The sequence below is a fragment of the Larus michahellis genome, chromosome 8 (assembly GCF_964199755.1).
Source record: "Larus michahellis chromosome 8, bLarMic1.1, whole genome shotgun sequence".
NCBI classification, from domain to species: Eukaryota; Metazoa; Chordata; class Aves; order Charadriiformes; family Laridae; genus Larus; species Larus michahellis.
The window spans coordinates 54098747-54123184 of NC_133903.1; the positions used below are offsets into that span (position 1 = coordinate 54098747).

Below are 24438 nucleotides of genomic sequence, written 5' to 3' on the forward strand. Positions count from 1 at the left end.
AGCCAATTATAATGCCCTCAAAAACAAGCTGATAAAAATGATCCTGTTTCATTATGATTATAATGTTACTATTTCTAGGAAGATGGATCAATGTCTAATGAGCTATTAGTAAACTTTATTATCACTTCGTAGAGGAGGTATCTGAGCCTTGTGCCCTCGTGAAGCCAATCCGCCATTGGCCTGGTCTGATGGACCAGCCCTTGGGTCTGTGAAGGAACAGTGGGTTTGATTCCCCAGACCACAACTTCTTTGAACAGGCGAGGAGTGCAGGGTGATAGTAAGCTTTGCCTGAGCGGGAGAAGAGCAACACTAAATGACCCTTTCAAAGACTTCAAAGAACTTTATGAAGAAAGAAATTTCAGCCAGTCATCTGGACTTGAAGGGGTTGGCAAGGCTTTTTGGAAGAGGAGACGGGAAGGTGGACGGATCAATGTATCTCACCCATATGTTGCTCTGTGCTGGTGGAGAAATCTGTCTGAGCACTGCAGGTGCGATCGTGAAGTCCCTTTACCACGTCAGTGAGTGTTCCCTGGGAGAAAAAATCCCATGCGTCTTTATTAGGACCGCTCCTTTGTTCCAGCAGAAGGGCTTGAGAAGGGTGCTAAATATCTGAAGAAAACTATAACCTGTTTCAAATTAACTGATTCTTTACTATCTGATCATTTAGTTGAATAGAATTCACAATTTTGGCTCTTCTTCGTTTGCTTTAGACATGTGAAGTGCTAACCTAATCAATGAACGCAGCTTATTTTATTAGTTAGTTAGTTTGTTATTGGCCACTACAAATCAAGAAGGGAAAAGACAAGATTGGCCTGCATAATCAGATGTTTGAATTCGGTGTTCTGAAAAATCCTCTTATTTCTGTGCTGCACAGCACCACGAACTCATAAAACACTAAAAAATCCAGTATAGCACGCAACAGCTGTACTGCATAATTACTTGGCCCAATAGCAGTAGTTTTAAAATACTGGTATATCTGTTGCAGGCCACCATACATTATCATCTCATTTTCAATAAAAAGTCTGGGATGTTTCAGATGAGCTTCAATGGAATTAGAATCATGTGTGCTTTGAAATATTTATGCTTGCCTTGAGATGGAAGGATAATTTCTGCCTCCAACCCCCACACACAAATAACAGATTTAATAACGCCAGATAGTCCAACTCCTCCATACCTACAGCAGGTAGAAATGAAGTTCTGATCTGGAATACGCATATTTTCATAGGTTGTAGAACTTATATTTTATGTCATTTAGTGAGGTCAATAATAAAATATAAATGCCACAGGCTGAAAGACGCCAAGAGAAATATGGTTTGGCAGCACGGAGCTGCTTAGGGATACATAAATAATAAGTCAATAAGTAAATAAATAATAGACAAAGACCTGTTTTATCTTCCATCTGAAGATCTCAAAGAATTTACAATCACTGATTGAGACTTGTAATATCCCATCAGAAGCATATAAGTAGTAAAAGCCCCTTCTTATACACAGGAAAACTTCCATAACTCTAGGCATTCTTTTCAGAAACAATGACTTTTTAATTTTTATTAAGCATTTCTGAAAATCATGACTGAAGGGGCTTGTCCATAGTCACTTGCCCCTTTTAGAGGCAAACGGGGAAAAAAGCAACCTGCTCCGCTACCTCTCGTCCTTTAACTGATTAAAAATGTTTGTGAGGATTCATATATTTGGAAACACGGTTGTGTTCTGCATTCAGAAAGGCCATTTTTGCATACACCGAAGTTGGTGTATACACCAACCACAACACAGCTATCAGAGTAATGGTCTGTATCTGGGCAGCAGTTTTTAGGCTTTAGCATTTAATTCCCTCTCTCCAGTATGAGAGAGGCACACTTGTGATGTTGATCAGTTTAATAGTAGTAGATTCTTCCTCTGATCAAGCAGCCCTTTCTTTTGCTATTTGAGAAATTAGGTATTTCCTGGTCAGAGACTGCAAAGCCATCTGCAAAGCATCTCTTTTGGAGATCCTTATTCCATTTGTTACTTCTTAGGCTTAATCCATCTACTCTGAGAAAATCACAGAATCACACAGAATCACAGAATGGCAGGGGTTGGAAGGGACCTCTGGAGATCATCTAGTCCAACCCCCTGCTGGAGCAGGGTCACCCAGAGCAGGTTGGGCAGGAACGCGTCCGGGCAGGTTTGGAATGTCTCCAGAGACGGAGACTCCACCACCTCTCTGGGCAGCCTGTGCCAGGGCTCTGCCACCCTCACAGTAAAGAAGTTCCTCCTCATGTTTAGGTGGAACTTCCTATGCTCAAGTTTGTGCCCATTACCTCTTGTCCTGTCCCCGGGCACCACTGAAAAGAGCCTGGCCCCATCCTCCTGACACCCACCCTTTAAGTATTTGTAAGTGTTGATAAGGTCACCCCTCAGTCATCTTTTTTCCAGACTGAAGAGACCCATATGCTTCAGCCTTTCTTCATAAGAGAGATGTTCCAATCCCCTAATCATCTTCATAGCCCTTTGCTTTCCCCTCTCCAGCAGTTCCCCGTCCTTCTTGAACTGGGGAGCCCAGAACTGGACCCTGTATGTCAGTATATGGCACAGACCGAGGACTGATGCCTTGTTTCCTTCCCTGAGTCTTTCCCATGATCAGCAGAAAGCCCTTCGAGGTTATGCTGAGGAGTTGGCCAAGACTCTGAAGAGGAACCACTTTCTCCTTTTTGCGGCACTTAACCTTCCTGAATTATTGTTGATCATTCTCATTCATTTTTCTTCTCTCTCTCTTTGGGAAGATCACCAACAAGTGCTTTGCACTTTTTTGTTCTACCTTGACATCCTGAGGAGGTCAAGACAACAGAGAAAGACCTAATACTTACATGCCTATGAGTATTTCTAATAACTCTAACACATCTTTCATATAGCAAACCAAATTATTAAAGGAAGAGCCATACCTTGGAAAAACTAAATGCACTGTGGTCTCAGGCCTTGTTTTGAATTTCCATCTGTTGCCTGGGTACAATTTTTTATTCCTTCTTGTTTGATTGAAATAGCATTTCTATATCCTTTCCATTCAGTCGAACAAAGGGAATGAATCTGTTCCCAGATGTGTACGCAGGCCAGTACACAATTGCGTAACAATTTCAAATAGTATTAACAGAGCTGGTGCTAAAATGAAATTTTTTTAATAAATGCTTAAAAAATCCCAGTCTTTTTTTTTTACTTAATTAGGTGTTTGCCACATAAATTTTCATTTCTCACTTTTATCTTCACCCTTCATCTTCCATTTGGCATACAAGGAAAGGAGAAACTATAAAAGGAGATACAAAGGAAGAGAGGAAGAATATGTTTTATATCAAAAAAAGGGCGTGTTGTATGCTAATGAAAATTTTGTTGTAGTCATCAAAATGCTTACCACCAACTTTAGTTGAACCAATATTCGTGGCAAAATATTTTGACAAGCTCTAAAATGACTGTTGCTTCCTGGAGAAGATGATGATACGTTCATACCTGTAAAGTGGCTCTGACGTAAGTGTCATTAAAGGAGTTACACCTCAGGGGTTGGTGTGAGATCAGAGCCTGACACTTTGGGTGGAATTCACCTCACTGAAGGTGCGTGCGTGGACTGGAGGTATCCACCTTGGAGCTAGTACCGGTGGGCTCCCTTCACACCCGTTGGTGAGCCGGTCAGTGTGGTCAATGAAGTGCGGTCAAAGGCAGTGGTCTATTTTTAGATGAGACGAACGGCTCCTTAGACACCATTAGTTCTTTTTAGTTCTCCATTGATTCTAAGATAATTAGCTCCATGGTAGACACCCACATTTAGTAAGGTGAATCCCACATTATCTCTACCTTTAATAGCACACTTCAAAGTTACAGCCTCTCCCAGGAGTTTGGGGACAGGAAAATAGCCTTCATTTCTTCCTTTGAAGATTCAGGCTCTTTATCTGAAGAGTTTTCAAATATACTATAATTTAAGATGCAAACTCAGAACAAAACTATTTGTCTTAAAAGTGAATAAGAAATAATTAACTGTTTTTTTAAAAAAAAAAAACAAGAGATAAGCCCAGATGTGCAGACAGGTTGAACAGGCTGGGCACACAGGTGTTTGCCTTGGCCATGGAATAACTGTCAACATTTCCATAACAAGGAGTGTGGGATATGCTGCTTCTTGCTTCCTTTTCCCAAGCGCAGCATTGCGGAGCTAGCACAGCTGTGGGAAGATACTGTTTTCCAGTTCAGCCCACGTGCCACAATATCTAGCTGTTACAAGACAGATAGCCCATGCTATCAGAAGAGATTCACTGGATGTGCATCTGCTTTGATCAGAGAGAGCTGAAGGCGGCACGCTACATTTGGGTTCCTCATCTCCATGCTTTCTTTTAGGGATGTTTTCCCATTGCATGAGATGCAGTTTAGTACCGCACATTTAGTATGATTCTCTTTCTGTTATGAATATTTTAAACAGTATTGAGGGGACCAGACTGGGAGGACTCGTGGGGTTAACAAGGCTACAGGGGGGCTTTTCATGGCAAGGGTGGGAGCTTCATGTTCATCCCATATCAGCACCCCGGGCACGAGTGCAGCTCTTTTTGGTGGTGGTGCCGAAGTAATCATTCCTGTCCAGTCATGGAGAAAGAAGCACATGGAAGTGCTGCCCAGCCAACCCTTAATGAATGTTTATAGCATAATGCAGTAGGGTTCCTTGCTGCTGTCTCTGAGTACGTTTTAGCCACATCTTCAGGCTCCGAGTTTGCTAATGGTTTAATAATGCTTAAGAAAAAAATTACGAATAAAGCGTCATATTATTACACTGGCGATGAACAAGACTAAGAAGCAGATTTTAGCTTTTATTTAACTGAGGGTTTCTCATAACATTCGTCATGAAATGAGTGTTTGCTCGTTTGTGTTTGATTTTAGTTAACTTTCCTGCATCTCTCCAATTTTTCGAAAAGCGCCAAAGGCTTTTTTTCCCCTCTCATATATTTAACTTACTTCAAAGCCAACGCATGGGTTTCTGTAGGGTATTACCTCCCTTGCATAGCCTTTATCTAATCGGTTATGTCTGGTGTACAAGTGCAGTACATGCACACGGACCCCTTGGAAGATTACTAGGATAGCATGCCAAGGGAGCAACAGGGATGTAATGACGGCTGTTTGGTGAGAAATAAACTATGATTTACGGATGAGCTTCTGCTCAACCAGATTAATTGGGCATTCTAAAGGAAAAGTGAATTCTCATTTTAGAGGGGAAAGGGAGAATTCATAGCACTACGAATGGCGGCAGTTGCTTCCTCGAGGTGACAGCTAACAGTGGAAAAGCACTGCTGGCTCACAAGGGTCCAACCCAATATATCTTGAAGGCCAAGGAACTGGGCAAAGGTGTCACGTAACGTTAGGAGAGCATAAGGTTCTTCAGCTGCACTTGTAGTTCTGCTGAAATCAGCTGAAGGTAAAATCTGTCATTGCCGATGGGCTTGTGTACATTACACCTTTACACCTCCACTGGAGTACATTTTCCAGCTGGCTTGGTGGCCCATAAATTCACCAAATTAAACGTCATCCCTGAATGCAAGCTGGGGGCTTGCTGAAGATTTGATCCGGACATTATTCAGGGGAAATGTAAATGTAATTTTCAAAACGATGTTTTCATGCATGTTCATTAGACGAAAATACGTTACTTAAAATAAATGTTCCTAAACTGAGGTGGAAAAAAAACCCCAACAACAGCAAGTGTTAGACCATCTTTAAATTATCAACCATTTATAGTACAATATAAAATGGATTCGTATGTGCAAATCCAAGTTATATGAAATGTCAATTAAATCAACCCTAATCTCCCGAATACATTTTTTTATTGCCTGATTGATTTGGAATGCTCTTAAGGTGATGAATAGTTTTCACTTTCGCAAAGGACTGCTGATTCCTTTATTCGTGTCTACTAAAACCATGGAAAATCCTTTAAAATGTCTGGCTCCCTTGCTTTCAGGATCTAGATGAAGTGAGTGTAGGACACAATGTGGTCTAATATATTAATTGTGAAGATCAGATGTATAATGCTGTACATTTAAAAAAAAAAAAAAAAGACTAAAAGTAAAACTACGGTAGATTTAAACTGTTTTATTTTCCGAAGGCAAAACTCTATATAACTTCTTTGTTTTCTTTCCTATAGCAAGTCCACATGCAACACCATCGACTCTTCATTTTCCAACATCACCCATTATTCAACAGCCTGGGCCATACTTCTCACACCCAGCAATCCGCTATCATCCTCAGGAGACTCTGAAAGAGTTTGTCCAACTTGTCTGCCCCGACGCTGGTCAGCAGGCTGGACAGGTGGGGTTCCTAAATGTAAGGAAGCCGTTTTTATTTCTTCAGAAGTGTTTGTCCTATGTAAAATTAACCACGGGATTATGGGATTATTTTAACAGCATGTTGCATACAGGAACACACCTTGGAATAGTCGTTGGAAGGGGAAAAAAAAAAATATGCTGCTACTGCAAAAATATTCGAAAAAACGACAAAAAACCTCCCCAAAAAACCACTCGACCACATTGTGGTGAAATTAACTTAAACTGTCAGAGAAGCTGGTGATACAGCGACCTTTTGGGTCCCTCCACAAATGACTCCGGTGCATGCGTTGTAACCCTAGTGGAACTCGGGTTAACAAAATATGAAGGCAGAATAATTTTTATTAATTATTTTTGAAGTTCAGGGGAGAGTGGGGGGGGAAGGAGCAGGAAAAGGGAGGGTGAGAAACAGATGTTTCAGATCAGCTAAGTTCATTAAAAAAAAAAAAAAATACTGCCTTATAGCACTTTAGATCAAGTTGACCAGTACTTGAACTCAAGATGTTAAAAGTACAGTTTATTATGGTTTGTTATTTCTGTAAGCAGTTATCTTTTCCCCTTATCTCTATGAAAAATTAAGCAGAGTTCCAAAGCTTCAAATAACCATTTTCATTTTTTTTAATCAAATAAAGTGAATCATCTTGCTATTATTGAAATAGCATTCCGGTCAAATACAGAATTTATAAATTTTATGTAAATCAAATCTAAAATAATGCTCTGAATATTTCATGAAATGTAATGCATGCAACTTTTTCCAGCCAATGAAGTAATAACTGGCAAAATTACTGTTTCTTTCCTGACATACATACGATTGAAAGTGCTAATGAGAATTAGTTTAATTATTAGCATCTAATTTATTGCACTTATTTAATAAGCTATATTGTTCTCCGTGCTTTCCTTTCCCTAGCAGAAAAACTGACTCTACTTATTCCAGCCGGTACTGGCTTTGAATAATGTCTGCAATATGTTAGCAGATACATTTATGTCTAGACAACAAATCAATATAGTGCTTTTCTTTTTCCTTGAGTATTCATTTGCTTAATTTATCCCAAACCATTCAGCATTATGAACTGTTAGCACACTCACAATGAACATACAGCAGGGGTCTTCTTGGCAGGAAAGGGACCTAATTGTGAGACAAGATAGTGTTTGAGAGATGTCACTAATATATTAGTTTATTAAAGGTACTGGGTGCTGGAAAAATAAATATCCCTGAAGGATTGCTTCTTACTGCAAACACTAGTAACTGCAGTCTTTGAAGTCAGTGGGAGTGCTGTTAAGTTAAATGCAGATGAATTTGAGTCTTATTTATGCCCTGAACCATTTTTGCTCTAGCACAAGTGTGATTTGCACCTACACGACTTTAAGGCCTTTTGTCAGTGCCAAAGCAGGTGAAATGAAAATAAGGTCCCAAGCGTTTGCCAGTATCAGTATTTTGTCCCCAGTAATTCGGGCTAATGGAAACCCTAACAGGAATTAAAATATTATTTTCCTTAGCAGTACTTAGAATATGGATCTGTGTTTAAAGCTGAGCTTTTATCATCAATGGAAAAGCCAATGCTCAGTGCCAGAAGAACTGCAGTGAGATCAATTTGTAGAGTGCTGTCGAAAGTGATCTCATCATTTTTGTCACTAAAATGGAACACCTGATTCACAGGCTGTCCTACTTTCTCTTTATAATGGTATTTGGCATCTATCTCTATGGTTTTCAAGTGTCCAGGCTGCATTACATTTAAAATGTAAACTTAACAAGCTGGGGGAAGGGGAGGCTTTTTTTTTAAGCCTGCTTCTTGTTTTTGTGATACTTGAAAACACTTTTGGTTATGGACAGGTTTTTCTGATGATTAATTGACAGACCACACTCGTACGGCTGAGCCCGTTCTGCCTGTGACTGACCACATCCCAGGCTAAAGGGAGGGTGGTTTTTTTCCCCAATGTGTAAAACGAAGCAGTTCTAAGTTCGGTCATTTCTCCGTATGATCCTAATGGCAACTAAACAGTGAGCTAGGTTACTGCTAACTCAAAAGGGATGCGGGAGAGCAGTTACTTTAATATATACTTATTCATTTTCCTGTAATAAGATATCAGCATGACTTTTAAGACCACCAAAAATGCTTGTTTTTTCTCTTAATGAGCAGTATCTTTAAGAAATTTACACTCGAGTCCTAGGCACTGATATCCTAAGGGTATAATAGAGGCACAAAACCAGGGGATTTAAAGGGTCAAAAATACTGCTTCAGCTCTCTTTGAGCATCAGTTAGTGGCTGCAGGAAATGTAAAGAGTAGTAGAGTTTAATCCAGGACAGTTCAGAGCCCCTGCTGGTAGGACAAATGTTTAAAAGAGAGAACTTCCGTAGTTTGACAAGGTTCACAGGGTTTGAGACAAAGTTCCTTGAAGGCAATGGAGAATTTGACCCAGCGCTTTCTTTGCCACCTCTCAAGTAATTATAAATGTATCGTGCATAGCCTTCAACTAGATTGTTATTACTGGAGGTTCCTAATAGCTGATTTTTAGTATAATTTTTGTCTGTTTGCTTGTTTTTTGGCAGCCCAATGGTAGCAGCCAAGGCAAGGTGCACAATCCATTCCTTCCTACCCCAATGTTGCCACCACCACCTCCGCCACCAATGGCTAGGCCTGTGCCTCTGCCAGTGCCAGACACAAAACCTCCAACTACATCAACAGAAGGAGGGGCCACCTCTCCCACTTCTCCAAGTAAGTATAGACGCAGCGGGAAGCAAGGGCTCACAGCAGCACTCAACGTGCTGCGGTCACCCGGTATCGGCTACTCAGAGATGAGGACTGGACTAGCTCTCGGGAAGTAGCAGAGCTCTCCGCTCTGTATATGATGGACAAAATTCTGAGCTGGTTTTATATTAGTGAGAAAAGAGTTAGCTTGAGGTTACAGTTTTGTTTCTGACTTCGTTGGCATTTCACATAACTGCCCATGGGAGAAATCAAGGCCGATAACTAAGCTGTGACACAGAACCTGGGACTTTTGGGATCTTGTTTACTGTCATGAGGAGGCAGTTTGGTATCTTGAGTCAGGCTTCAGAGGACAGATGCTACATGGAAGTCAGACAGATAGCCTCATCGAAAACATTGCTGCTTATACATACTGGGCTAAACTAACAACTCTTTTCGAGTTCACTTCATTTATAGCTCTTTTGGGAGTAGGTCTTCCTAGATTAACCCAGACGTCTTTCCCTAATGACTCGGTTCCCGAGCCCCGCGTTTTGGGCAAGAAGCTATGGTATTTCTTAGGCCCAGGGAGAAAGCTTTAATCCTCTCTCCACCACCCACACGGCTCCCATATGTATTTTGTGTAGCCACAAGTCAAATATACAAATTCCTGGATACACACTTGGGGATACCACTTTGGACTCACTCTGCTGGGAAACAAATGTGATTCAGCTGGGTTTGATGCTTTAAAAAAGTCTGGATGTTCAGGGAGTTAATTGTGAAATGATTTAATGAAGCTATGCTCAAACTGACATTTAAAAACAAAAGGGAAGCTTTCAGTGCTTTAATGGCAACTGTAGGGGACTTGTTCCACGGTGAAGGGAGTCCAAATAACATCCACAAACAAAAATCAATCTAATCGAAAGAGCAAATCCCTTTGTGTGCTTTTCAAGCTTATTATTTAAATGCTATATGGAACCACTGCTTGATGTGCAAAGAGGTATTCGCTATTCAGCCCATGTGAAGCCTACATTTTTAAAGCTTTATATACTGTTCAGGAGATTTGCACAGGTTCCAGGGGGCATTTTAAAAATCTGGTCGTTCTCGGAGTTTTGCATTGCCTTCTGCTACACGATAGCGCACAACTGCAAACTCAGCAAGATACTCTGGCTCGCTTAGAAATTAAAATGGGTTTTAGTATGAGACAGTCTGGTAAGATTGTGAACATGATCTTCTAGAATCAGGACTTCTAGAATTGATCAGCAGATTTTTGTTGAGCTAAGAAGTTGATTCATTGCCTCCCCTCCACTCCCCTTTTCTGACCTTAGACCAACACTTGTGCTATCACGAAGTTTTGACGCTCTCTCACGGGAGATACCGTCTTTTAAGTCCTATCAATAAGATTCAGCGGCGGAATCTAAAAGGTTAATGTTTAGTCATAGTTATCACTGAGTACAGTCAGCAATGCCTTACTATTTCCTTGTCTTCAGAACCGGGAAAAATGAAACTAGGTCAATGTATATTTGTCATTACGGTTGTGACTCAGTTTACTGGCAGCGTGTGGTGTCTAAAAGAAAAAAATTCCCAACATCATTTTAGCAGTAATCTTAATACTTGTTTTTTGTGATACTGTGGTCATGTAAACAAGCTAAATGCGTGTCTGGCCTGATTCTCAGCTGGCATAAAATCTGACGTTTGTCCGCTGAAGTTCGCAGAAAACCACCCATCGGTATCGGCTCGGGCTGGTCACTGTGGCTCAATGTTCAGCAAACAGCTGCCACATTAATTGGGAATCGAGGTTTTTCTCAAGAGCAGGCAGTTAGTGGTATTTAAACAAAAGATTAGGAAAATAATTACTGTCTGTTAATTAGCTACGCTGATGTCTAAACCTATAGTTCTGTACGTATGCAGGCATGCATCTTCCTTTTGGTAAGGGTTTTGAATAATAGTGGCTTGAGTTGTAAAGAAGCATATAATTTAATTTACGGACAAATTTTACAGAAAAGTAGATTATAGGGAACGTTTTCTAAGAAAAAATATGACATATGTACCAAAGCCAGTGGAAATGGCTGGCCACATAAAGAGTAAAACGAACCGAAGTTCCTAGCCTCGCAGCGAGAGTTTGCCAGAAGGGCCCGCTGGACTCCATTTAGTGTGTCAATCAGCACCAACCCTCCATTTTCATCGGTGTTTATCTTTTTTCTTAACTAAATATTGGCCTTCAAATAGCAAGTGCGGATTCACCAGAGTTTCATAAAAGCCGCACAAAAAGGTGTTTTCCATGGTTACGAACTGCTTGAGTGCACCGGTGCTGGGAGTGTCGCTGGGTTATGGCTGACTGCCCTGCCGAGCTTTAGGATATTGGAAAGTCACTTATGCAACAAAGGCAGGAATGATGTTAGATTTTGGCCAGACTCTCTCCTTAGCTGTGCGGAGGAGAATGAAGCCCCCCCCAAGGAAACGGAGTGAAAGGGGTTGGCATTTGCTCCATTCTCCTTCCCTTTTTTGGTCTAGCAGAAAGCCCTCTGCAGAAACAAAATGCAGTTATGGCCCTACCAAAAATTGGAATATGGCCCTCCTGAGGGGTGCAGGAGCCAGGAGCAGCTGTTCAATACAGCGTGGCCTCCTGGGAATGAGAGCTAAAAATCACAACAAGGTGGTTAATGATTCTCAGAGCAATAGTGAAACCCTCCAGCTGTGACATTAACCAAAACACGAACATTAGTGCTGTCCAAGGAAGGAAGAGCCCCTGGAGATACACACTGGGGATTTGCCGCTACTGGGTGGCCAGGCATGCCCTGGGAGTTGAAAATTTCAGCTGTGAATCCTGTCCCTTTGGGAAGCCAGCATTTTTCCTCAGTGAGACGACACAATGGAGATGGGATTCATGAGGTTTGGGAGGGTTCACTTTTCCTGCATCGAAAGCCTTTTCAATAGAACTTAACCTTGATGTCAGATGCAGCCCCAAAATTATCTTATCTCAGATCTCTTCTCGATTTTGTTTGGTGGGTAACCCCTAACAAACACCACACAATATTTTCTTGAACTCGACAGTTTCTGAGTTTAATATCTCATTGCCCAAAGAAAACACCACCTCCACTGCATGCCAGTTGGACTTTATTGCTACCATAACTGCATGTGAGTGTTAGAACCTAGGGCCCTCATTCCAATGCAGAGTCTCAGATACTGCCATCCTGTACACCATGATTTAAAAGAGATTTTTTAAACTAAATTTTATTTTCCGAGGTTCACAATTCTACGTGGGGAGAAACTTAGCTATTTTCCCTTGTTGGGCAAGATCGTTATCGGTTAATGTCCCTTTTCACCAAGGAGTTTTCGTGTTAAATAGCATTTGGGGCAGGATGAGAAGAATGATCTTGTGGCTATAGTACTGGATTCATAATCAGATTGGATTTCTCTCCCTTTCTCTGCTATGCATTGACTGAGCACCCTCTGGGCAAGCCATTTTAGCTTTCTGTTCGCTCCTTTCCCCATCCATAAAAAAAAAGGAGGGTGATGGCTGTATCATTTAATTTGTTAGAATTCGCAGTTCCCTCTCAGATACTCAGCTGCAGAATGCATTGCGGTGGGAATTGCTGTATTGCACCGCGTTCCTCCGGTTAATTCTCTCACTACAACTCCACAATGGCTAAACTGACTCCTAGTCCTTTGCGAAACGGTACAGCTCTTCACATCAAGCACATGTACTTGTTGTCTTGGTCTGTAAAAGACAGGCCTAGTGGTACACTAGATTATTGCTCACCCAATCATCTTTACCAACCAAAAGTTTATCCTTTTGATCCAGAACTGTCTGATAAAACGACACATTCCTACACTTAATATGAATTATTTCAGGAAAGTATATTTTAAGTTAACATTCTCGTACTGTAGGCAACTTTAAAATACATGACATTCCCAAAACTGTTTGTTTGTCTTGTCTTTCATACAATTTCTTGCCATTTTGGCTAAATATCAAAGCTGTCTGTGTGAGCAAATGTTCTTTCTCTGCCATCTCCTGTTTTGCTTGTTCCTGAAGTGAAGCATCATAGCAAATTTGTGGCATCACATTCATTTCCTTGGCTACGGGCTATGATGTTGCAAACAATCCTTAGCGAATTCCAGTAGCAGAAAGACTAGGCTGGGCAGGAAGATGTTCCTGTTCAAGCCCAACGGGCCAGCTCTCAGCTAGTGTAAACTAGTGTAGATCTACGCCATTCCCATGGAACAAAGCTGATAAAGATCAGAAGATCTGTCTAAGAGACCTGGCTTCTGTTCCTTTCCATGCTTTGGCTTTTCCCTTTCCTAAAAAGGAGTTTGAAGGCCCCACCATAGGCTTAGCCTATGTATACTATAACATAATATGACCCAGCTTTAAGCAGTTGGAGCAGTTTTCCCCATCCTAATCTCGGGACAGAGTATAGGGATAAGAAGTGGTTGAACTTCCAGGATCCCACCTCCATGTCAAACAAGGGTACTTGTATGAAGACAGTAAGATACAGCCAGAAGCCATGTTGGTGATGCTCAAAGCGACACTCAGTCCTGCTCCCTTTTCTGAACCAGATTTCACCGTAAGAGCAGTCACTGCTAATGTATGTTCCATGTCAACTTAGTATTCTGAGCCAACATGGCCCCTTACAATCTGCAAACGTCTCGTGACATTTTACAATGAAGTGGGACAAGCATCTTGGGAGAGCCCAGTGTAAAGCCTGCTCTGCATAGACGTAGTTTTGGTAGTCTTCACTTCTTGGCTCTAGCCATGTAGTTACGTGCCCTTAAGGAAATACCAAGCTGACATCCGTGTATTTTCAGAAAGCAAGTTAAACATAGTTTGAAGCATTATGGAAGAAAGGTATACATAGCGATTCATCCAGCAAGGTTTGAGGGGACTTTTGTGCATATTCTAGAGTTTTCAAATGTTTTAGAATTTTTGTTTGAACAGAGAAGCCATTTAAGACAGTTTCCCTTTGATTTTCTACCAAATATCACAGCAAAAGTATCTGCCAACAGGGAACTGTAAACAAGATCGTGAGTTCCTTCCCTTCTGAGTGGAACTTACCTGCTCCAAGGGATTAAATGGCCTCGCCACTCATTCTGCTTCCTTAAAAGTAGACCAGAAGAACCAAACAACAGATGTTTGGGTTTTGAGCTTTAAGTTAATTTTCCCCACTGCAGAAGGAATTTTTAGTCTTGCACAACATAGGGTTCAGTAGTTAGTTTAAAAAAAAACCCTCACCATAAAAGAGTACAGAAGAATCTTAATACATGGCACTAGCGACAGAGATATACCCTTTGCAAATTTGTGGCTTCTTTGAATTATTAAGCAAATTAACATGGTAAAAAGGCAAGGAGAACGTCTCACCAAATCTGCTTAGTTCACTTCTTTCTTGATTTGCAGATACGCATAACGACCAGTGTACGTACCCGTTCGTACTCCAATACGCAAGCTGCACTGCAATTTGCAAAATCATCTCGGAAAGATGAATTAGTGCACTTAAAAATTCCTTTAAAACTTTGTGAAGGGAAGCTGCTGCTTGCATGAGTTTTGCAAGTACTAGCAAAGTACAGCTTTTTGGAGAGAAAAGCTCACCTCTGTGGAAACAACGGGGAAGAATTCATTCTTATAAGTCAGGGGGTGCCTTATCTCCCCTCAGATCAGTAAGAAATGAAGATATGCAGTTCCTGGGATTTCAGGGGAATGCTCATTGAGAAAGTGAAGCTGTCTGATATAATTGTAAGAATTAGGAGGCGTCATGAGATGTTTGTGAGAGTTGTGCAGAGAGGGGAGGGAAGGATGCGGTTCCGCGTGCTCATAGGGCAGATGGGGCATTCCTCCATGAGAAATCCCTGGCGGACCATTAAATACAGGGAGTCCCTGAGCTGAAAATAATCAGAGGGTGGGAAAGAATATGGGAAAGAGAATATGTGACCTGTTTTGACTCTTCCCTGTGCATCTGCTTATGGCTCTGTAAGAGAAAGGACAGTGGCCAAGGTGGAGGCATTGGTCTGATTCAGTACAATCCTAAACCAAAGGCTCCTCCAATGTAATGCCTCTTCACCAAATGTTTTGCCTTCAGAAAGGCAACAGGCTTTCATCTACACAGACACCTCAGTGTCTTCTCTGTCTCTTAACTCACTTTATTTTTCTGTAACGTTGAGGCCTGAACATTATATTTAGCCTGACTGGAATTTGGCAAGTAACTTTCCTTTTAACATTGTTTTTTTGTCTCTTCATTGGATAGTTAGATTGTCTGGGGATTTTATTCAGCAGAATGCATTCCCATAAATATATTTAAAATAGACAGAATCCCTGTTTGTATTAAGGTATCTATTTAGGTTATTTGAATTTAGATCTGAACATGCAAAAAACTGACCAAGGGAGAAGATTGCATGAGGGATTTTCAAACGAGAGGAAGACTGAAAATGCACTGAAAGCTTTTGGATGTGGAAGTACGTGGCATTGTGGACAGTTGCAGTGGAGAATATAATGCAACAATAAAATCATTAAAGTACTTCAAGTTTGGAAGTAATCTGGGTTCTTGGCTTGCATTGCATTTAATAGCTTTACATTTATGGGAGCCATTCCAGTTTTTAAAGGCAGCTTCAGCCTTCAGACTGATTGCACTTACCACCCCAGTGAAACTGCAACCCATTAATTTTTTACCGAAAGGATCTTCCTAGTTTGTCAAACACATCAAGTGAACATTTTAGAGAGTGCAGACCACAGCAGTATGAAAACCAAAACTTTCTATCGGGAGAGAATGCTGGATTAGCATGAAATAAGGGTCTGATTCTGTTAATAAGCACTTTAGTAAATTCACTGCTATACAAAACCCCATTAAAACCAGAGATACCCCATATTGGAGTGAAAACAGTCAGGATGTACCGAAGTCACTTGTGCTGTCCCAGCGTGGAAGGGTCTCCAGCAGTTCTCCCGTGGGATGGAGACCAGCGCAGGTGACCCCAGCACCTTCTCCCCGAGCACACGTCGTGGCCGTCCTGCCCGGCAAGGAGCCCTCTCCCACCAGCCCGGTCCCCTCCATGTTGATATCCCCATCATTAAGACCAAACCTTTCCGGTGTCTAAAACCAAACTCTCGCTCTCTAAAACGTTTGCACATTTCTATGTTAAACATCTGCTTAGGTGGCTCTGAGACAGTGTGTTTTGGTGTTGTTCGTGTGCAATCTAGTGCCGCTTCCTCAACGCATGTGTCCCTTCCCTTCACAGCCTACTCGACACCCAGCACCTCCCCCGCAAACCGATTCGTCAGTGTTGGACCACGGGATCCAAGCTTTGTAAATATCCCTCAACAGACTCAGGTGGGCCGCTTTCGACTTCTCTGTATGCCTGCAGCCTCTTCTTCTCCAGTGTCCTCTAACGTGTCCCCGCGGAGCCAGCTGCATTGCCGCTGTCACTTCACCCACATGGTCTCAGTAACTACAGTGAAATGTCACTTGCAGTTTGTTTGTCTGTTGTGTTTTTTTGGGCTTATGTAGTAATAACGCTGCTTTCGTAACTGGAAAGACCTCTCTTGCTTTCTAAGATACTGGCTTCTAGTGCAGTTTTTTTTCCCTCGAGGACTGGGTTTTCAAAGATTTTTTGCTCCAAGCTGTTCCCAAGGCAGTGCAGTTAATTGCATGTGCAAAAGAGGAGCTCAGAGAGACCCATCAGGTCACAGGGCACCTTAGTCCCCAACCAGATACAACGGGAGACGGCTCCAATGACTTCCATGGAAAAAAAAAAAATAGCCTCAAATTCCTGGTTGGCCATTTGCATGGTGGGCTTTGAGCGAGCAGGAGATTTTGTAATTGCGAGCACATCTGTTTCCTTACACAAAGAGAAAAAAGTCCAGTGGAGGCAGGCCTATAAAGCTGGGTTAACTGAATTCATAGTCCTGCTATGGTCAAATCAGAAGCTCAAGTAAACATTTGTGTTTCTTTAGGAGAAGGACGAGGTTTAAATGTGCTTTTTCCAAGCTGTATCAAATTCCCAGGGTCGATTAAGAAAATAGTTGTTGGCAGTTTTGTTAGCAGCTAATTTGAGCCAGATGTTGAAAAAATTAAGACTGTGCTTAATATCACGTTATCGTGGGGGAGAAGGTATAAAAAAGTGAGCAGAACTAGTGCTTTAGGACAACTGCAGTTTGTAGTTTTAAGTGACTGCTTGACTACGCTACAATTCTTTTAAAGGTCAACGGCAAGAAATATTTGTGATTTTGTTTTGAGCTGGTTGCGATGACTAAGAAGTAATAATTCAAATAACTAGCAAATTGGGGAAGACTACTCTTAGCTCTTGCAAGTTCTTTCAAATCGTTTATATGCATCTGAATAATTAGCGTACAGATGAATGGCTGTCACATGCCACAGTCCCGTATGTGCATGAAGACAGACTCCTTGTTGCGATGGCTTCGGCACCTACGCTGTCAACGAAACACAAGTCGCTCATTACCCAAGATTTTTCGGTTTACAGGGCTGCAACCAGATGCCTGTGAACACAATGTGTTTTCTTGCTATCTGTTCTTTGTGTACAATTTGTTAGGGGCTTTAGTTTATAGCTCTGTCGACAGCACAGGTTAAACTACCTCGAATCTCAAACCTTCTCTGCATTAAATAGGGTCACAGAAAGTACACCAGCAGTGCAGAGCGGGGTTTTAACCCGTCAGGTGCCGGGGTTTTCTTCCTGCCTTAACAAAACGCAGCCTGCGCCCCACTTCTCAGGCCTCTGCCTTTATTCAGTTGACGTACGTGACAAGTTTTCACGCGCCTTCACATGTAAATCCTATTTCTCCAGTCGTTCTGGAAACAACTGGAACACACGGAAATACACTGAAATTGGGAAAGAGGAATGTTAAGGTATACTGTTAAAGTCCTTAAGCATTTGGTCTTTCCCTTCATAGCTCAGGAAACTTGAAACCCTTTGGAGAATGCTACTTACCTTTTCCAGAAGACTGAAAAACTACTAGTTGGTAAATTGATTATGTAGTGAGACTCAACAGTATTAAGTCTCCAAAATATTTTAGACTTATTTGCATCCTGCAGCCTAGGTTTCCCAGATAAGTTTGTTGACTGTAAACTTTCATTCTCCTTATTTATGACTTAAATCATTTTAAAGTGCTCTAGCCTTACTTTAAGTGCTTCTATGTAATGCAGTATGGTGAATAACAATGCTGCACAGTGAAAAACAATACTCGAGCAGAGCTTTCAATTAAAGTCAAACATGCTGCAGCGGGTAAGGAGACTGACTTCCAGTCTCTGACTCCAGCTGCATCTCCCTGCTTCTATACATCATTACACCACCACAACCCACTTGAAACTAAATATATAATTTATCAGCAAAACTCACTACTTATTCATGAAATAAGTCTGAAGTTGACCGTGTTTTAAATCAGACAAGTGAGGTAAAAATACTAACTGCAATGATCTGGGATTTACTTAGCGTCCCTCTAAACAAAGACGTGCTTTTGTACTCTTTTTGCAGGGCATTAGTGTATAGGACGATCACTTAGGATGTTTTCAAAATGAAAATATAAAAACACAGAGGACTGTGTTATTGAAAGCAGCTGAGATGGCTGCTTTCCATCAGGATTTTTATAGTACATTCCGAGTCAGCCTAAGATACGGGTCCTGAGGACCAGTAACTGCCAGGCCACACAGCTCCCTTAGACAAGAGGAAGCAGCAAACACTCAGAGCTTCTGAAAGTCAAGCTTAAATAGAAGGGTTAAGCAACTCTTTACTGCTGGATCAACAAAATAAAAATGAAGACTGTATCTGAACGTCTGCTTTTTTAAAATTACGGCCCAGCTACAAGCTCTAAGAAAACATTATGGTCAGCATTTTGGTGGCTCTGATTTTCTCTTCCGATTGGTGGGTCATTTGAGTTACGCATCATCGTTATTAGTCTTAAAATGCTGCAAAAGTGAGTCTGTGCACAGGGATGTGACAGCACCGTTCAGCAGAAGTCACATTTCCCATACATGGGCATTCGCAGGCTTTCACAGAACATTGGAATAAAATCGCAGACAAATGTACAACAGCATGGCTGGGTTTGAGCAAGGATCGTTCTGTCCTGGGCTGTTTTTAAACAACCAAAACCAGTACATGCCTTTCTTAATAGGCATTATAAAAATTTGTGGTAGACATTTCCATTAGCAGCACATTCTAATTTCTGTCAGATTGCTTCAAATATAATCCCTTAAAGGAATTTTATAGAATTTATACAGTATTTTATTTAGAAAAAGGCCGTTTTCCTGTGTCAACAAAGGTTGTAGCAGGACGACAACTCCATGGCAGAAGAGACCAGGAAATAAAGTGATTTAAGTCAGTTCTGATTCAGCAACAAAAGCCCCAAAAGGGCTTTTGGCTTTGTCTGGTTTTAGCGGCTTCCAAACTTTTCAGTTGGTTTGTTTTTTCAGACACTGCCTCTGCTTACCCCATCCATCACCCTGCCACTCCAGCGGCTCACCGCATAATTGTCCTATCTGGGGGGTTATTTGAATCTAAATTTCTGTTTGAGCTATTAGAAGCAGCACTTGACTTGGCATCCTCTGTATATGTTGACAAAAAGGCACAGGTGTTGTAACCTTTGCTTGATAAATCATTTACTTTTGCTACTTGACTCGCAAGCAAGATGGGGGCATCAGCTTTTTAACCGCCTTTTCCATATGCAAATCAGAAATACAGTATGCCTGGGGTGCACAGTCTTTGGTTTCAAAAGCAAGCTGGTCTAGATACCTCATGACTAAGTAATAGATACGTCTCTCGTATTGCCAAGGACTTGTAATAAGGAGAGTGGTAGAGGAATGGGAAAGTACCATCACGTTAATTAGGACTAGCCTATCGGTAGCAACACCGCTAATAAAGAATAAAGGGTTCTGAGGTTTGGGTTGGGGTTTTTTTTTCTTCCTAACCAAGCGACAAAAGTAATCGTGAAACACAGGATATGTGCTCAGAGCTAACACTAAACCAGCAACCTGCTCTTTGTGACCAGAGTTTGCATTGTCACTCGCCACCCTAAGCAGCGTGTGCTGATCTCTAATGCCCTCGCTTTGCTCTCCACTACAAAATTCCTTTGGGGATCCTAGGTATTTAGTGTGCTGCGGCTCCACGTTGTTTACTAGGCTGAGTCCTGTTTGCCACCTACTTACCCTACATCTTCCTGGAAATTGTACTTCGGATGCTAAAAACAGCTCCTGAGCAACACATGCCTGCTCCATCTACTCCCTCCTACCTGCCAGTAGCCCGGGTGCCTTACGCAGTAGGGTTACGGGGATGCACAGAACAGAAACTGCCTCCCACCGCAGGCACCCGGGCAGAGGATCAACTGCTTTAACCACCTGTGAAAATCAAAACGGTTTTCTTCTCTGCTCAGGAGAGAAAGGAACGGGTTGCCCAGGGAGGTTGTGGATGCCCCATCCCTGGAGGGGTTCAAGGCCAGGCTGGACGGGGCTGTGAGCAGCCTGGGCTGGTGGGAGGTGTCCCTGCCCAGGGCAGGGGGGTGGAACTAGATGATCTTTAAGGTCCCTTCCAACCCGAACCATTCTGAGATTCTATGAAAGTGTATCATAGAATCATAGAATCATAGAATTGTTGAGGTTGGAAGGGACCTTTAAGATCATCGAGTCCAACCTTTAGCCTACCCTGACAAGAGCCACTTCTAAACCATGTCCCTCAGTGCCCCATCTACCCTTTTTTTAAACACCTCCAGGGATGGTGAATCCACCACCTCCCTGGGCAGCCTATTCCATTGTTTAATAACCCTTTCAGTGAAAAAATGTCTCCTAATATCTAATCTAAACCTCCCCTGACGTAACTTGAACCCGTTTCCCCTTGTCCTATCACTTGTCACCAGGGAGAAGAGGTCAGCCCCCATCTCTCTACAACCTCCTTTCAGGTAGTTGTAGAGGGTGATAAGGTCTCCCCTCAGCCTCCTCTTTTCCAGGCTAAACAACCCCAGCTCCCTCAGTCGTTCTTCATAAGGTTTGTCCTCCAAACAATCATGCACACTCTTGCCCAGCTGCTTCAGGAAAATCCCCTCTCTAATCTAAACATCAGATCCATCCCGGTTAGTTTCTAAAACTTAGTTAAGCGCAGAACCAAATATTTATTCCCTTACCTTCTTCTAGGAAAAGATAAAACTATTTTTGAGAAGAACCGAAGTAGAAGCTCTTCCTGCTTCTGCCTTTGCCCGCTCCCAAAACGACAGTCAGAGGGTGGATATTAAGCCAAGGTCTTGTCTTTTCACACTTTCCCTGGTGGGGCCCTAGAGCCACCCAGCTACAACCGGGCTCTAGATAGAGCTCGTCCTTTATAACGCAAAACAATTGAAACAAAAAGCCCATAACGTACCTAGCACAACACAGTAAAGTGGAAAAAAAACCCCAAAAAGTCAAACAAGCTTATCAAGGCAGCTAAATGAGCAGCATGAACACCAGTAAGCGCAGAAGCACATGCCCGTGCTACCAGCCTTATAAAGACCATGTACAAAAATGTACCCTGTGAAACACGTCTATAAAAGAGTAAGTTGGGGGGGGAAATTACTGAAGTTTAGCAAAATGTTTATAGTAGAAGGAAATTGCTAACTTTAGATCTGCTCCTGTTCTCTACCTTCCTGAATTAGACAGTGATACCTTTGTAGCGTCTTCTTTTAGGCTTTTATTTATCTCTAAAAAACCACCTTATGTCTCAGGTGCACATCCAAACCTAATTGTACGATTACTTTCTTTTCGAGGGACAAGGGAAAGACTATTTTACTTCCCCGCAATCCTCGTAGAAAGCAAACTGCAACCTGCCATTTTTCACTGGCAGCACTTTAAAACAAAGGGCACGAGGAAAAAAAATGAGCTTTAGGCTGTGTCCTGTAGGTTAGCAGATGTGAGCTCTGTCAGACAAGGGAGGGAGGCAAATTCCAGAGTAGATGGTCCTTCTGTGATAACAGCCAGTGGCTGCTGCCCGGACGCTTAATTCGGAGGGATGCAGTGCAGGTGATGCCCCTTGCTGCGGCCGGAGGCGGCGGGCAGGGGGGAGGCAGGGAAGCAGCCTCGCAGGTAGCGGGACCCGAAAGCGTAGAGGATTCATAGATCAAAGTCAGCACCTCGAATAGGAAACTAATGCGGCTCCTCCAGAGCTACCGCTCCTGCAGCTGAAACTGCATAGCTGTTCTGTGCCCAGGTTCCATTGCCACCCTATGGAAGAAAGAAACCAGTGCACACATTTTTTCTTTTGACAAATAAAACACGTGCCTCGGCTTCGTGGGGATTTCCCATTTTTGCTTCTCGCCGAACCCCCGGCCGCAGCGCCCTGCCCTTCGCAGCGTCAGGAAGGGACGCAGAGCCGCCCGCCTCACGCGCAGCCCGCCTTGATGTGCTTTATTAATGAGTACCACAAGCCGCCTGTTCTTTTCAGCCCCCTTCTCTCTTTCTCCCATTTCCCAGCGCCCGGGAATTGCCCCGGTCAGCCAGGCAGCACCTGCTGGCCCTCGGGGAGGGAGGCGAAGGTCAGGATCTCCTGGTATCGCTGCCCACTGCTAACAGCTGAGCCCCCGCTTCGCTGCGCCGGGCGGTTCGTGTTCAGAACAAGCGTTAAGGGCTGCGTGCGGCTCGTACATTGCAGCGGGCGTGCAGAGAACATGAGAGGCTGCAGGAATGAGATCAGGCCCTTTTATTTTGGGGGTTCCGCGCAGAACTATTTATAAGCCAGGTCAGGGCTACTTGTTGCTTAGGTGACCGTTCCTGCCCAGGATAAGAATACTTATCCCCAAGGCTGAACGCACCGCTTGTGTTTGAGCGTGAATGAAGATGAGCAACACTAATCTGGAAGCGTTTGTTCCAGTCAGTTCAGCCCATATTCCATAAAGTAACCTCCCCAGGCCAGCACGCGTGGCTTCGGAAGAAACTTAACTGCAAAGCGCTTTTAAGCAAAGACTTAACTTCTCTTGGCCCATGGCAACAAATGTAGTGGCAGGTTCAGAACATCAGTTAAATGCAGGAATAACATCTCTCCTGGGCAAAGAACAGAAATCTGCGGGGGCTAGGTATAAAAACACAATTTGGGGTGTGGGACTGCTACTTTCTAGAGCTGCTGAAGTTAGAGGGATCACTCTCCTCCCAAACCCAGCAGGGATCTGTGGACTTTCCCATATCAGCAACCGGAAGCAAGGGCTGCTCTCCTACAATACCCGGAGCAGAGTCACACAGTGCCCAAAGTGCCACCCGAATTTCAGATTGCCTATGTGGGCCCTGTACCCTCATAGATCACTTTCTTCCTAGAGATACACAAGAAATGGGACATACAAAACAGATCTCAGAAACAGAACCATTATAATGAACAGTTGAGCTTGTGAGAAGAGAAAGTTGTATATGTCACCACTTAATTCATAGTAATTGCCTGGGCTGAAGGGTGCTGAAGAAGGGCGGGCGCTTGTGGGCTTGAGCCCTATTATGACCGCTGAAACTTTTGATCGCAGAGCAAAAAGTGTTTTGCTGCAGAACCAGTGGCACCAAGCTACTGATATGTGACACGAATGTTGGTGCGGTCTTTCATCTTCCACCCAGGAAGGGGCTATACTGGCCCAATCTTGCGGGTGGCCTGGAGATGGCTCTAAAAATGTAGCGTAAGTCTAGACAGAGTGTGCTTAGAAAATGCAGTGTCAATCTCTATCAAGCATCAGCAGGCCTCAGACCCTGGGAAGCTGAAAGAAAGTTTCAGACCCTGCCTTTGCTTTGTGGTTGGCCATATCAAACTCGCTCTTCTCTTTTGTTGGCTGAATCCTTCGCTGAGCTAAAATTGAGATGGTTCCACCATGACAGGAGCAAAGAGCCCTCATGCGGTCGTGGTGCTCTTGATGTGCCCCGATCGCATAATAGCTCCGTAGCCACGCGTCCCCAGTGCAGCACGAGTGTGAATGTGCTGCTCTGATCACAGTTGCTAATGACAGTCCAGAGTGTGCTCCACAGAGAGGAGATACAAAGGTGACCAGAAATGAGGGTCACTCCCCACTCCCCTTCCCTTCAGTTCAGCTCCATGCACAAAGCCTGTTTAATTGAGCTTTGGCGCAGAGGGGCAGTATGAAATTTCGCTCTCAGATCAGTTCTTAAAAAGCAACAGAGAACAGTATGCCTCAAGAAGAAAGCACATATTGCACTATAAAGGTAAAGATTCATAGAAAACTTCCCCGTACCATCATGTGGCCTTATCTTCAAAGTGGGTTGGAGCCAACCCAGTCCAGAAGAGCCTGGGTTAGTCCTCAGCAGGGGGGATCCTTTTTCCTGTGCTTTTTCTTCCTCCTCCTCGCAGGCTCCGGTGAGCAGTTCAGGCTTTTTTTTTTTTTTTTGGAAACGCACACTAAGCATCCTATTTCCAAGAGATATAGCATACAGTTATTTACAATGGACATAGACGAATTTCCCAAACTAAGCAATTAAACTTGTTGCATTTTTCCCCCTCCTTA

General features: G+C 42.8%; 1 protein-coding gene across 26 annotated transcripts in view; it reads left to right on the forward strand.

The window, feature by feature from the left end:
- The window catches only part of NFIA (nuclear factor I A), a 363628-nt gene that overhangs the window by 316299 nt on the left and 22891 nt on the right, over positions 1-24438 (forward strand). For 15 of the 26 annotated variants that reach the window (XM_074598838.1, XM_074598844.1, XM_074598835.1 and 12 more), the window contains 3 exons: positions 6137-6315; positions 8864-9029; positions 16221-16312. In XM_074598838.1, the coding sequence (XP_074454939.1) occupies positions 6137-6315; positions 8864-9029; positions 16221-16312 (437 nt within the window). The remainder of the gene's footprint in view (positions 1-6136; positions 6316-8863; positions 9030-16220; positions 16313-24438) is intronic. The other 11 variants (XM_074598837.1, XM_074598859.1, XM_074598848.1 and 8 more) reach the window with 3 other exon arrangements.